At 38.2% G+C, this 12,868-nt stretch overlaps 1 protein-coding gene across 2 annotated transcripts; it reads left to right on the forward strand.

Annotated features, from left to right (window-relative positions):
• Window positions 1-761: 761 nt before the first annotated feature.
• Window positions 762-12,185, forward strand: ak4 (adenylate kinase 4). 2 transcript variants are annotated; one of them, XM_047374100.1, is made up of 6 exons: window positions 762-919; window positions 1,081-1,231; window positions 2,005-2,124; window positions 5,541-5,713; window positions 6,728-6,846; window positions 11,398-12,185. In XM_047374100.1, the coding sequence occupies exons 2-6, from the start codon at window positions 1,090-1,092 to the stop codon at window positions 11,522-11,524; spliced, it is 681 nt and encodes a 226-aa protein (XP_047230056.1). In that variant the 5' UTR covers window positions 762-919; window positions 1,081-1,089; the 3' UTR covers window positions 11,525-12,185. The 2 variants fall into 2 exon arrangements, with proteins under 2 accessions (XP_047230056.1, XP_047230057.1); XM_047374101.1 differs by lacking the exon at window positions 762-919 and having other exon boundaries at window positions 1,093-1,231; window positions 1,946-2,124.
• Window positions 12,186-12,868: the final 683 nt, after the last annotated feature.

Here is a 12,868-nt window from a genome sequence, read left to right on the forward strand (position 1 = left end):
AAGTGATTCCGGGCAGAGGGACTGGACCATCCATTGACCCTTTCAGCTCCCCTAATGATAATCTTCAGGGCCCTCTGTAGAATATTGTGAAAATGCTGACAGGAAGTAATGTTATTTGTTCCCTCAAAAAGTGCAGTCTCTGCTGAGCCTATTACATATAATAATAATAATCATTATCATTATTATTACCAGTAGCAGTAGTAGTAGTAAAATTATTATCATTATTATTACTTGAAAAGTAAACTTTGCTGGATAAAACAGAAAAATGATCACATTATGTGTTTCTCTTTAATTGGGTTCTCCGTATGTAGTATAATTTTATGTTGATTTGTTTTACTGTAGTACTGCTTTATGAAATATGAAAACCAAATATATTAAAATAAATAAATCTTTGTTTCAGCCAATAGTGTGGGCACTTGCGGTTACTTTCTGTAGCATCCCCCCTCCACAACCGTGCTCTAAAGACCGGAAGTGACACAACCAACACCGGAAACTTTGCAACTAATTTCTTCTGCCAATGTTTACGTTTGGTATCCTCTCTATGTTGTCTTTTTTGGAGCTTTCTCGCCTGACTAAGTGTGTTATGCTATGTCACATTTCCATCATTGATAGATTAAAATAATTGAGCCACGCCACTCTCTGACTTTGGTCAACGGTCTCCATCGTGTTAAAAACTACAGTAACCAGTGTACCCAGCGAGGTAAACCCATCCGCATTTTTTCTGGATGATGCGCGTAGAAAAATAGGGCGTTGTGGAAACTCCCTCATTCATTCGCGGAGGGCAATCTCTGTTCTTAAAGACACAGGCAAGCGACCCACGTCCACAGGAGCGAGAGAAGGAAAAAAGAGAGAAAAAAGGCGTTTTTACTTAATTCCTGTCCAAGAGGGGAACAGTTCCGCTGCACGCAGAGATAAGGCAGTGCGTAAAGGTCCACACGGTCTCACTGACACGCTGAAATAGTTTCAAAGCGTTGTTTTTGTTCACGTGTACACCAGAATAGAATATTTGTATATTTGGTGCAAACCTAAATCTGGAGCATCTCTGACACCTCTTACATTGGGAGTTTTTTGTTTTTGCAGCAGGAGGGTATGGCCAAGTTTTTCCGTGCTGCTGTTTTGGGTTCACCGGGATCTGGAAAAGGCACGATCTGCAAGAGGATTGCACACAGCTTTGGTCTGCAGTACCTGTCCAGTGGCCACTTTCTACGCGAGGGCATAGCAGCTGACACAGGTAGGAGAGCCAGAACAACACTAACTGATGACGACAGGAAGAGCGTACCCTACATGACTCATTTTGTCTTGTGTATCTTCGCAATTAATGCTTTTGTTTTATAATAAATATCATATTTGGGAGAAAAACGTGCAGACATTGTTGCAAAAAACTGCAGCATAAAAAAAAACTTTATAGGGCCATTCTCTGGTGGTTTAAAAAAAAAAAGGCCGATTGAGTAAATGGCTGCAACACTTTCCTGATGCCACAACATCACTCTAAAGATGAAAACAAGCAAAGATTTCTGGTTGATCATTTTGATATTCACAGAACCTTCTGACAATTTGGTAGTTTAGTTTTAAGTGTTGTCGCTCTATCATAATTTCCTCAAACATTTAAATCTTCTTCGCACCAAACACCGTATGCAAAGTAGAAATAAACTGGCATTAAAGTTTAGAACAATGACTTTAAAGAAAGGTGTGATTTGTTCAAAAGGACCCGTTGCTTTTTTTTTTTTTTTTTTGTGCTTTTTGAGTCCAGTTAAAAGATGTGTTTGTTGAACTCAGGGACTCAGTAGAAGTATTTTTGTAATAATAACCAACAGGAGCTCCAATACTTCCATCATAAACTTCGAGATTTCAGTTACAGAAACAGAAACTGGTCAGATGTGGTGACTCCATGTCAAACAGGCCCTGCTCTGATTTATCCTGGTTTTTATCTTTTTCAAATCTTCAGTATGAAGAAGCAGAAACAAACATGCTGTGCCCTATGTTTTCCTGGCTGTCATGTATCAGAGGCAGGTGTGCTGGCGAAGAGCTACATAGAGAGAGGCATGCTGGTGCCTGACCAGGTGATGACCAGATTGATGCTGCCCAAACTGGAGCAGCTGAGGAACCACAGCTGGCTGCTAGACGGTAAGAAAAGTTATGTGTTTGCCACTTTTGCTTCTGTTTACTAAAGAAAAGCGGAACTTGTATAACAGTTTCACTTCTTTGTCATGAATAACTATATTGAAAGATGCTCTTAATCATGCACCCTTAAGGTAGATGTGGGAACTGCCAGCTAACCCTTAAATCTGATTGGCCCATGCAGATGCCACCCCTCAGAACCTTACAGTGAATTGCAAATTTATAAGCAGGTACCTATGCAAATACTTCTGCAATTTCATAAGTCTGTCTGCCTACATACCTTACCACTGAATCTGAAAGCCACTTAGCTTATCTATAGAGGGTTGGTTGAAAATAAAATCTGAAAACTTTTAGCAATTTTAATCATGTTTGTACTTGTAAAAACTACAGTACTGACTGACTAACTGACTTAACTTAATTACGCTTAGACACTTGTACCTTTCATGTTATGAAGTAAAGGAGTAATGATTCACAGCCCTTGCTAGAAAACTATCTTGACTTAGAAAAATTCACATTCTTTTTAAACTATCCTTTGAATAGATCTACAGTAAAATAAAAAAATGTTGGTCATTTTGATTTTACTTCCTGTTTTATTTGAATTACTATTTTCAATTTATGGAAAAGAGTCTGAAACTACTATTGCAAGGCCTTTTCTCACTTTTTACCCATTCTGTTGTTGATTTACCTTACTGGTTTTGGTTTTGTGTCGTTCGGTTTTTCCAGATCACCGAGTGCTGTACTTGTAGTATCCTGTGGACCAAGGAACCAAGCCAGACATAAACTTTAATGGTCACTTTACTGTCCTTCACAGCTTGGAAGAGGCTTTACTATAGATTTTTCTTCTATTCTTTCTCTAAGCCAGGAGTCTGCAATCTGCAGCTCTGGAGCCACATGCAGTTCTTTCGGCTGTCCGCAGTGACTTTTCACAACTTTGGCCTAAAATTATAAAGACCTGAGAAATGTTTTTAGATATAGAAGTAAAGAAAAGCTAGTTATAGTTTAGTTTTTTTTCATGATATATTTGCATTCCACAGCCGAATGGCACTAATGATACAAGGAATTGTTCTCTGTTTAGTTATTTCATTTTGTCATTAGGCTGAAAACAATTTGTTCTTTTTTTCATTTTCCATAAGTTTAGAAAGTTTTATTCAAGAAAATAGTTTTTATTGTCTTCTCATAAAAGTTGGACACATTTCTTGTTCTAAAACCTAAAATGAGATATTAAATATTTGTTCTTTAATTCAAATATAAATGTAGTTTTAAAGAAGATTGTAAAGGTTGCTGACACCTGGTCTGAGCATATTTAACAAATATAAAATTTAATATTGTTTTTCTTGTAACCACTGTATGTTAGCAGAAGTGTTAAAAACCACCCAGAAGGTCTTGGACAGGCTTTAAACTTTAAACTCACTTGACATCTTTCTCATAGAGTTCATCTCTCAGAATAGATAAATGTAAACTATGTTCTCAAGCTGTAGAGATTTCTGCTGGTGTGTTCTTGTTATCTTTAACTTTATTATTTTAGGATGACACATTTTGTTGTTGGAGCAGCAGGATTCCTGCTGCTATGAGGAGTAACACGAGTCCTAGATATTTTAGTTTGAGAACATTTTGTCCAGCTGTAGCTTTAAGTCTTTTTCTCTATGGTACATTGTTACAATATGAGTCCTAAGGTCCTCTTACGCGATAATCATGAGTGATAGCAGCCAGTCCTGCTGTAGGAAAGGAATGTTATTTTAACATCTTCTTCATCAAAGTGTTGAAAACAAAAATAGATTATGGAAAAAATGGATTTCCACACTTTATTTCCTGTCATACTGTCTAAAAGTTTCATCCATCCAGCCAGCCGTTTGTCCGTCCATCAGTCTGTTTGTCCATTCTTTGTCCATCAGTCTATCCAACATTCGTCACTCCGTCTGTCAATTGTCAACCTATTCATAATCAGACTGACTGACAGTCTCTTTGTCCATTGTTTGACATCTGTCCATCTCTATTGACTATACGTAAATCCATATTTTCTTCAACTCTGTTCTTTTCTTCCTTCCTTTTTGTATCTGGTTTAAGCAGTTTCCATATTTAGAATCTGACCCCTTTAAAAATACCTGCCATGAATTCATATTGAACCTCTGTATTTACACTTTAAAATAGGCTAAAAAGATCAGTTGCCTCTGGGAATTGTACTCAGGAAAAGTGTGGGTTATTTGGAAAACAGGTAGAAATGCTGAGAGTACGTCAAGAAAACAGAGCAGGTGCAATTCATGAACTTATAAGTCCGTCTCAGTTTACCTTAAATGTAAGATCTAAATCCATGTAGCTTAGTTTTGTTAACTCAGTGTACATAAAGCTATAAAGGATTTCTAGTTGGTGTGTCTGTATTGAGCTTGTCTGTAATCGCTGGGTGTGGTGACACATCTGTCACCATGGCTGTTGAGCACCGATTGAGGAGAAATAACCAGGCTCATTGTTTTGTTAACATACTTTGTGTGTGGAACCACACACACACTAACACATACACCCACAAACACACTTAAAAGGAAGGAGGTCAGTGTGTCTCTCTCACAGTTAAATATTACCCTCTGTGGGTGAGATACTTGCCAAACATTGATGAAACAAACTTGTGAGTGTTTAAATGTTAAAACGCTGGATCATGAATATTAAGCATGTAAAGGATCAGTAGGATCAGATAGGACACAAATCAAGGTTAGAAAAACAAACACAGATTTCACTGAAGTTGATCTGGTTTCCAATGTTCTGCCCTTGCTTTTGCTTACAAGGTCATCTCAATATATTAAAATAGGAAAGTGAATATATCAATTTAGAAACTCATGTAGATTCATACTAGCAGATTGCTTATTTCTTGTTAATTTGGTTGATAACAGCTTACAGCTAATGAAAATTAGAATCTTGCATGAGACCTATAAATAAAAAACACCTTTGTTTTAAAAAAGTTTTTTTTTAGCCTTAGCCTTCCTCAGCCTTGTTCAATGTAAATTTAAAGCGATCCAATCAGCTAACCTGTCCAACATTCGCTCTTGCAAGTTAGGTGAATCATACATTTCTAAACATCAGCTTTTTTGACTTGTGAGTCCTGTGTTTCATTACTACTGTTGAATTAATTAGTGTGACTCAGTTCTTAGTTTTTTTTTTCAATCACAAAAGTACAATTCTGTTATTGCAGCACAGTCACAAACCATTTCTATGGAAATCAGCAAACGTTGTCGGTTCAGGTTTTGTTGCCGGTGACAGCTTAACATCACAGGTTGAAATGGCGACCAAAGCTATTAGTCATGCACATCAATAATCAGCTTTATAAATATAGCTTTATGTTTTGGGAGACATAAAACAGGGCGTGTGTACTAATAAATCACAGTTTGTAACGGCTTCTCAGAGTTTCTTTCTTCTCCCTCTGAAAATGTGTCCAGGTTTCCCTCGTACACTGGCACAGGCTCAGGCCCTGAACAATCTCTACCAGATGGACTTGGTCATCAACCTCAACATTCCCTACGAGACTCTGAAGGAGAGGCTGAGTGACCGCTGGATCCACCCTGCCAGCGGGAGAGTTTACAACATGGGGTTCAACACGCCTCAAGTGCAGGTATCAGACGTAAAAGTGTGCGTTTGCTGGCGATGATTCATTCCAAAAACAGATTTAATTTGTGCTTGAGGTAATTGTTGTTTTGGAACACCCATCTGTGTCCAAATTTCAACTATCTGAACCAATCTGTCAACCTTGATTAAAATATTATGGGTAAAGTTATAAATACTATTAAGTATTTTAACTATATTTATAAACACAGTAAATATTAACCTTAAAGTCAGGAGGTTGGTGGATCAAACTTGGATACAATTGGATTTTCCAACAGGACCGTGATACCAAACACACATCAGAACGGGTTTTGATACTAAAATCAGTGCTACCAATTCTGATAAGACAACTTGTCAAATTTCCAACAGAATTATGCCAGAAGCTACCTAATGATCATAAAAAACTTGCTAAGGTACATTTGACTAAATTTCAGTGGGGGTGTATGAATATATTTCAGCCTGTATGTATAATTTTGACCCTGCATAGATTAGAGAAAATCCACAATAAATTCAAACTTTACAGGCATTAAAGTACTAAAATGTTTAAATTTAAAGACCCTGTCACAATAAATGTAAACTTTTTATAATTAAATAAAATAAATCCAGTTTGCATATAATTTAATGAGATGAGACCATTTATTCAGCTGTTTATATTTAAAAGGCAAAAGAGATTTGATTAATAGAATTTAGTTTAGAGAACAAGATAATTTTTATAAAATTGATCTTTTTGGAAGAAAACATGACACATTATTAATAAATAGGGAGTTTTTGGGGGATGTTAATAATTTACTTTTAAGATGACTGAAATCTATTAAAAACCTATTTTATTAAACTAAGCTTTAATTAATAGATTTCGGATTTTTGGATGTTTTATCCTCTCATATGTTGATATGTGAGCATTTGGGGAGTATTTTATGGTCATATGTTTTTCATTTATATGTTATCAATTCTTTTTGCCATAGAGGTTTTGATAGACTGTCTGTTGCAACATTGAATTGTTGTGACCTTGGCTTGCCATCCCCAGGGCAAAGATGACGTCACCGGGGAGCCACTGATTCAGCACGATGACGATAAGCCAGAAGCTCTGATGGCACGACTCAGACACTACAAGGAAGTGGCAAAGCCTGTTATAGACCTATACAAGTAGGTTAATACTCGCTTTTCATGCTGAACAATCTGAAAACAGAAGATCTTAGGTGTGAAATCATGAGACTGCTCATATTTTCTAAAAATACTTATCAGCTCTTTCTTTTCATGCATCAACCTGATGGTGTCAGTAACTTACAAGAATCCTTATACCTTTAGCCTAAGTAAGAATGAATAGGATTATAATTTTTACATTAACAATAGAATTATAGAGGGAAAATTAGAGATGCACCAAGAAATCCACCGGTTACCAGAATCAGATGATTTTTAGGTTGATCCACCCTGACCAGAGACCGGCCAGTCAGAAACCCAAAGATCTGATAGCATTTCTGAACAGTGAACGCACCGTAGTAAGAGCTACCAGGTCAGTTCTTCAGTCTGTTAGCTATTTGGAGAATCAGTGAGATGTTAAAAATAAAGTCGGGGAAAGCACAAAAATTGTGCTTCTTTTAAAAGGAGGCTGTATTTTTTTGGTGAAGTTGAGATGTGTCTACAATTCATTTCGGATGCGAGAGTGTGAGAGAGATCAAGACATTCAGCAGGTAACAGGAAGGCTGAACGGAGTTGAGTAAAATTCTGATATAAATAATTAGTGACTACTTATGGCAGGAAGGCTAGAGAAAAAAATAATCTGTTATTATATCTTCTTATAGTAGTTAAATCAGAATTGGCTAAAATTGGTATTTACAAGTCAGATTTTCAGAAACTGTAATTTGACCTCAGAATTCTGATCTTACACTGAAAAGCATCAGATTCAAGTGAAATACTGTACACAAAAGAATAAAAATAAACTACTAAGAACAATTTGACAGCAAAGTTTAGTTTAATTGTAATGTTTTAAATACATTTTTATTTAGTTTTAATCACAATGTAGTCATGTAGTTTAATCAACTGAATTTAAAGTAAATTTAATGGACTAAAATATGAAGTCACAGAGGAATCCATTTTAATAGCCTCTTGGATCCTAAAGGAAAATTATTTATTGACATGTACAGGGGTTGGACAATGAAACTGAAACACCTGTCATTTTAGTGTGGGAGGTTTCATGGCTAAATTGGACCAGCCTGGTAGCCAGTCTTCATTGATTGCACATTGCACCAGTAAGAACAGAGTGTGAAGGTTCAATTAGCAGGGTAAGAGCACAGTTTTACTCAAAATATTGAAATGCACACAACATTATGGGTGACATACCAGAGTTCAAACGAGGACAAATTGTTGGTGCACGTCTTGCTGGCGCATCTGTGACCAAGACAGCAAGTCTTTGTGATGTATCAAGAGCCACGGTATCCAGGGTAATGTCAGCATACCACCAAGAAGGATGAACCACATCCAACAGGATTAACTGTGGACGCAAGAGGAAGCTGTCTGAAAGGGATGTTCGGGTGCTAACCCGGATTGTATCCAAAAAACATAAAACCACGGCTGCCCAAATCACGGCAGAATTAAATGTGCACCTCAACTCTCCTATTTCCACCAGAACTGTCCGTCGGGAGCTCCACAGGGTCAATATACAGGTCCTTCTCAAAACATTAGCATATAGTGATAAAGTTCATTATTTTCCATAATGTCATGATGAAAATTTAACATTCATATATTTTAGATTCATTACACACTAACTGAAATATTTCAGGTCTTTCATTGTCTTAATACGGATGATTTTGGCATACAGCTCATGAAAACCCAAAATTCCTATCTCACAAAATTAGCATATTTTATCCGACCAATAAAAGAAAAGTGTTTTTAATACAAAAAACGTCAACCTTCAAATAATCATGTACAGTTATGCACTCAATACTTGGTCGGGAATCCTTTTGCAGAAATGACTGCTTCAATGCGACGTGGCATGGAGGCAATCAGCCTGTGGCACTGCTGAGGTCTTATGGAGGCCCAGGATGCTTCGATAGCGGCCTTTAGCTCATCCAGAGTGTTGGATCTTGAGTCTCTCAACGTTCTCTTCACAATATCCCACAGATTCTCTATGGGGTTCAGGTCAGGAGAGTTGGCAGGCCAATTGAGCACAGTGATACCATGGTCAGTAAACCATTTAGCAGTGGTTTTGGCACTGTGAGCAGGTGCCAGGTCGTGCTGAAAAATTAAATCTTCATCTCCATAAAGCTTTTCAGCAGATGGAAGCATGAAGTGCTCCAAAATCTCCTGATAGCTAGCTGCATTGACCCTGCCCTTGATAAAACACAGTGGACCAACACCAGCAGCTGACACGGCACCCCAGACCATCACTGACTGTGGGTACTTGACACTGGACTTCTGGCATTTTGGCATTTCCTTCTCCCCAGTCTTCCTCCAGACTCTGGCACCTTGATTTCCGAATGACATGCAGAATTTGCTTTCATCCGAAAAAAGTACTTTGGACCACTGAGTAACAGTCCAGTGCTGCTTCTCTGTAGCCCAGGTCTGGGGAATGTGGCACCTGTAGCCCATTTCTTGCACACGCCTGTGCACGGTGGCTCTGGATGTTTCTACTCCAGACTCAGTCCACTGCTTCCGCAGGTCCCCCAAGGTCTGGAATCGGCCCTTCTCCATAATCTTCCTCAGGGTCCGGTCACCTCTTCTCGTTGTGCAGCGTTTTCTGCCACACTTTTTCCTTCCCACAGACTTCCCAGTGAGGTGCCTTGATGCAGCACTCTGGGAACAGCCTATTCATTCAGAAATTTCTTTCTGTGTCTTACCCTCTTGCTTGAGGGTGTCAATAGTGGCCTTCTGGACAGCAGTCAGGTCGGCAGTCTTACCCATGATTGGGGTTTTGAGTGATGAACCAGGCTAGGAGTTTTAAAGGCCTCAGGAATCTTTTGCAGGTGTTTAAAGTTAACTCTTTGATTCAGATGATTAGGTTCATAGCTCGTTTAGAGACCCTTTTAATGATATGCTAATTTTGTGAGATAGGAATTTGGGGTTTTCATGAGCTGTATGCCAAAATCATCCGTATTAAGACAATAAAAGACCTGAAATATTTCAGTTAGTGTGCAATGAATCTAAAATATATGAATGTTAAATTTTCATCATGACATTATGGAAAATAATGAACTTTATCACAATATGCTAATTTTTTGAGAAGGACCTGTACACAGCCGGGCTGCTATAGCCAAACCTTTGGTCACTCATGCCAATGCCAAACGTCGGTTTCAATGGTGCAAGGAGCGCAAATCTTGGGCTGTGGACAATGTGAAACATGTATTGTTCTCTGATGAGTCCACCTTTACTGTTTTCCCCACATCTGGGAGAGTTACGGTGTGGAGAAGCCCCAAAGAAGCGTACCACCCAGACTGTTGCATGCCCAGAGTGAAGCATGGGGGTGAATCAGTGATGGTTTTGGCTGCCATATCATGGCATTCCCTTGGTCCAATACTTGTGCTAGATGGTCGCGTCACTGCCAAGGACTACCGAACCATTCTTGAGGACCATGTGCATCCAATGGTTCAAACATTGTATCCTGAAGGTGGTGCCGTGTATCAGGATGACAATGCACCAATACACACAGCAAGACTGGTGAAAGATTGGTTTGATGAACATGAAAGTGAAGTTGAACATCTCCCATGGCCTGCACAGTCACCAGATCTAAATATTATTGAGCCACTTTGGGGTGTTTTGGAGGAGCGAGTCAGGAAACATTTTCCTCCACCAGTATCACGTAGTGACCTGGCCACTATCCTGCAAGAAGAATGGCTTAAAATCCCTCTGACCACTGTGCAGGACTTGTATATGTAATTCCCAAGACGAATTGATGTTCTATTGGCCGCAAAAGGAGGCCCTACACCATACTAATAAATTATTGTGGTCTAAAACCAGGTGTTTCAGTTTCATTGTCCAACCCCTGTATATGGAATATTTATTGAGAAACTGAATAGCATAAAATTAAATGTATACTTTTCAGTACACAGACCAGATTAACTTTTGCTACTTGAAACAACTTTATTTGTATCATCTTTTTTTGATAAAGTTGTAAAATTCATAATTAGGATGTGGATTCTATGCAAAAATTAAGTCCCGATGACAGATATGATCAAAGATTTTAAATAAAAATCTTAAAGCTGGTTGATTGGAATTGGATCTTTTTATTTCTTTTACATATCTGAGGATTTGATATAGGTTTGTTTAGAATTAAACATGATTGTGGCACAACACCATAACTGGTCCTCCTATAGACAACAGGCCGGTAATGGATTCCTAAACTATTATTATTATTTGTTCATTTATATCCCCCTCCTACCACCCACCTTCTCTTCAGTTTCCACTTTTGAAAAGACAGACACTATAGATAAAAAGGTTTAATAAAAAAAGCTTGGAGAAAATTAGAAATGTCACCGTAAGTCCTAAAAAAAAAAAGCTTCAAAGATTTGGTTGTTGTTTTAGGAAGGCAGACGTTACCAAGTATCAGCTGAGGTCTTTTTATTTTTGGATTTTAATGAGAAACCTGAATTCCGATCTGAGCTGCTGTCAAGAAAAAGACTTTTGTCTGCTTGTGTTGGTCAGTGAGATGTTTCCTTCACCTGGAAATGTTTATAGCCACGACCACTTCTGTTCTTCCCTCAGATCACAAGGAATCCTGCACTCGTTTTCTGGAACAGAGACAGACAGGATTTGGCCTTACATCAACTCTCTCCTCAACACCAAGATGCACACGCAGCCGTCAGACCCCAATCCAACTCAGATGGCCTGACTGCTTCGAGAAGAGACAACGGAGAAGTAAAAGGAAGTGTTTTTTTTTTTTTTTACCTGCTGGAGTGACATTCCAAGAAATGCACTAGGACACCAATCAACATGTTGGTTGATTTTTATGAATAGTTGTGCGTAAACATTTCCAAAGCTCTGTACTTAAGATTGCCTTGATTTCCTAATCATCACTTTAAAATGTGGGTGCTTCCAAGGGTTTTGGAAAAACAGTTTTTTCTTTTTTTTCCCCTTGTTTGTATGACTTTTCTTATTTTCAATCATACTTGTGTGGAGACTGAAAAGGTGGAACAAAAGGTAGAAATCCAGTGTTTTAATGGCAGTTCAGGTATTTTCTGTAAACCAAATTTTGAGGAGTGATAAAACAAGTTATCCATAAACTAAATGCTTTATTAATGCAGATATTTCAACTTGTGCTTGAGTTTCAAGTTGAAATAGCAGCAGGATTTGCTAATTGTTTATCTCAATAACCAGGCTAACTACAACTAGCAATCCAAGCCAGTAACTAAAATTTTTTCCCTACTAAAACACTGTGTGTGTGTGTGTGTGTGTATGTGTGTGTGTGTTCCTGTCTTGGCATCACAGTGAGAACCATTTTTCCAATTTCACCATCAAATTGAGGACCGTTTGTACCAAAGTGAGGACATTTTGCTGGTCCTCACGACATGCACTGGTAATGATTAGGTTTAGGGTTATTGTCAGGGCTAGGGCATAGAAAGGGTTGAAAATGACTGAAAATCAATGGAAGTCAATGGGAGTCAACACAAGGTCCTCACTACATATAGCAAAACAAGAGTGTGTGTGTGTGTGTGTGTGTGTGTGTGTGTGTGTGTGTGTGTGATTTAATAAGGTACCACACTTTACAGCAGCTATCACTGCCTTTTTTGTGCGGCAGCCATATTGGATTTTGAGGAGTGTTGGTGAAGTTGGTCGCCTCTTGACTTTCCAAGTTTGACTTTTATCTTGATTGTTCCAACCTTTAAACTGGAAAAGTTTGTCCTGGTGGCACAAGTGGAATGCACCATATTGAAAAAAGATTCTCTTCTCATTTTTGTGACTGATGGCAATTGTCATTATGTAGCAAACCTAAGTCACCTGTTACAAATGTGCTGCCAGTATTTGACCTTTTATCAGCCCTGATTCTGTACACAGTAGTTTCAGAGGTTTTGGGAACTGTGTGAACTTCTTTGAGTTGGGGCTGGATTAGTTCAAGAAGCCTTCACAGTTCCTCTGCAGGCATCAAAGGTAATGCTTTAAATGTTATTACATTTCTTTAAATGTACTCTTATTGTTGCCTTATGATTTTTCTCTATAAAGTGTAACATATTCCTGT

The sequence above is a fragment of the Girardinichthys multiradiatus genome, chromosome 9 (genome assembly GCF_021462225.1).
Source record: "Girardinichthys multiradiatus isolate DD_20200921_A chromosome 9, DD_fGirMul_XY1, whole genome shotgun sequence".
NCBI classification, from domain to species: Eukaryota; Metazoa; Chordata; class Actinopteri; order Cyprinodontiformes; family Goodeidae; genus Girardinichthys; species Girardinichthys multiradiatus.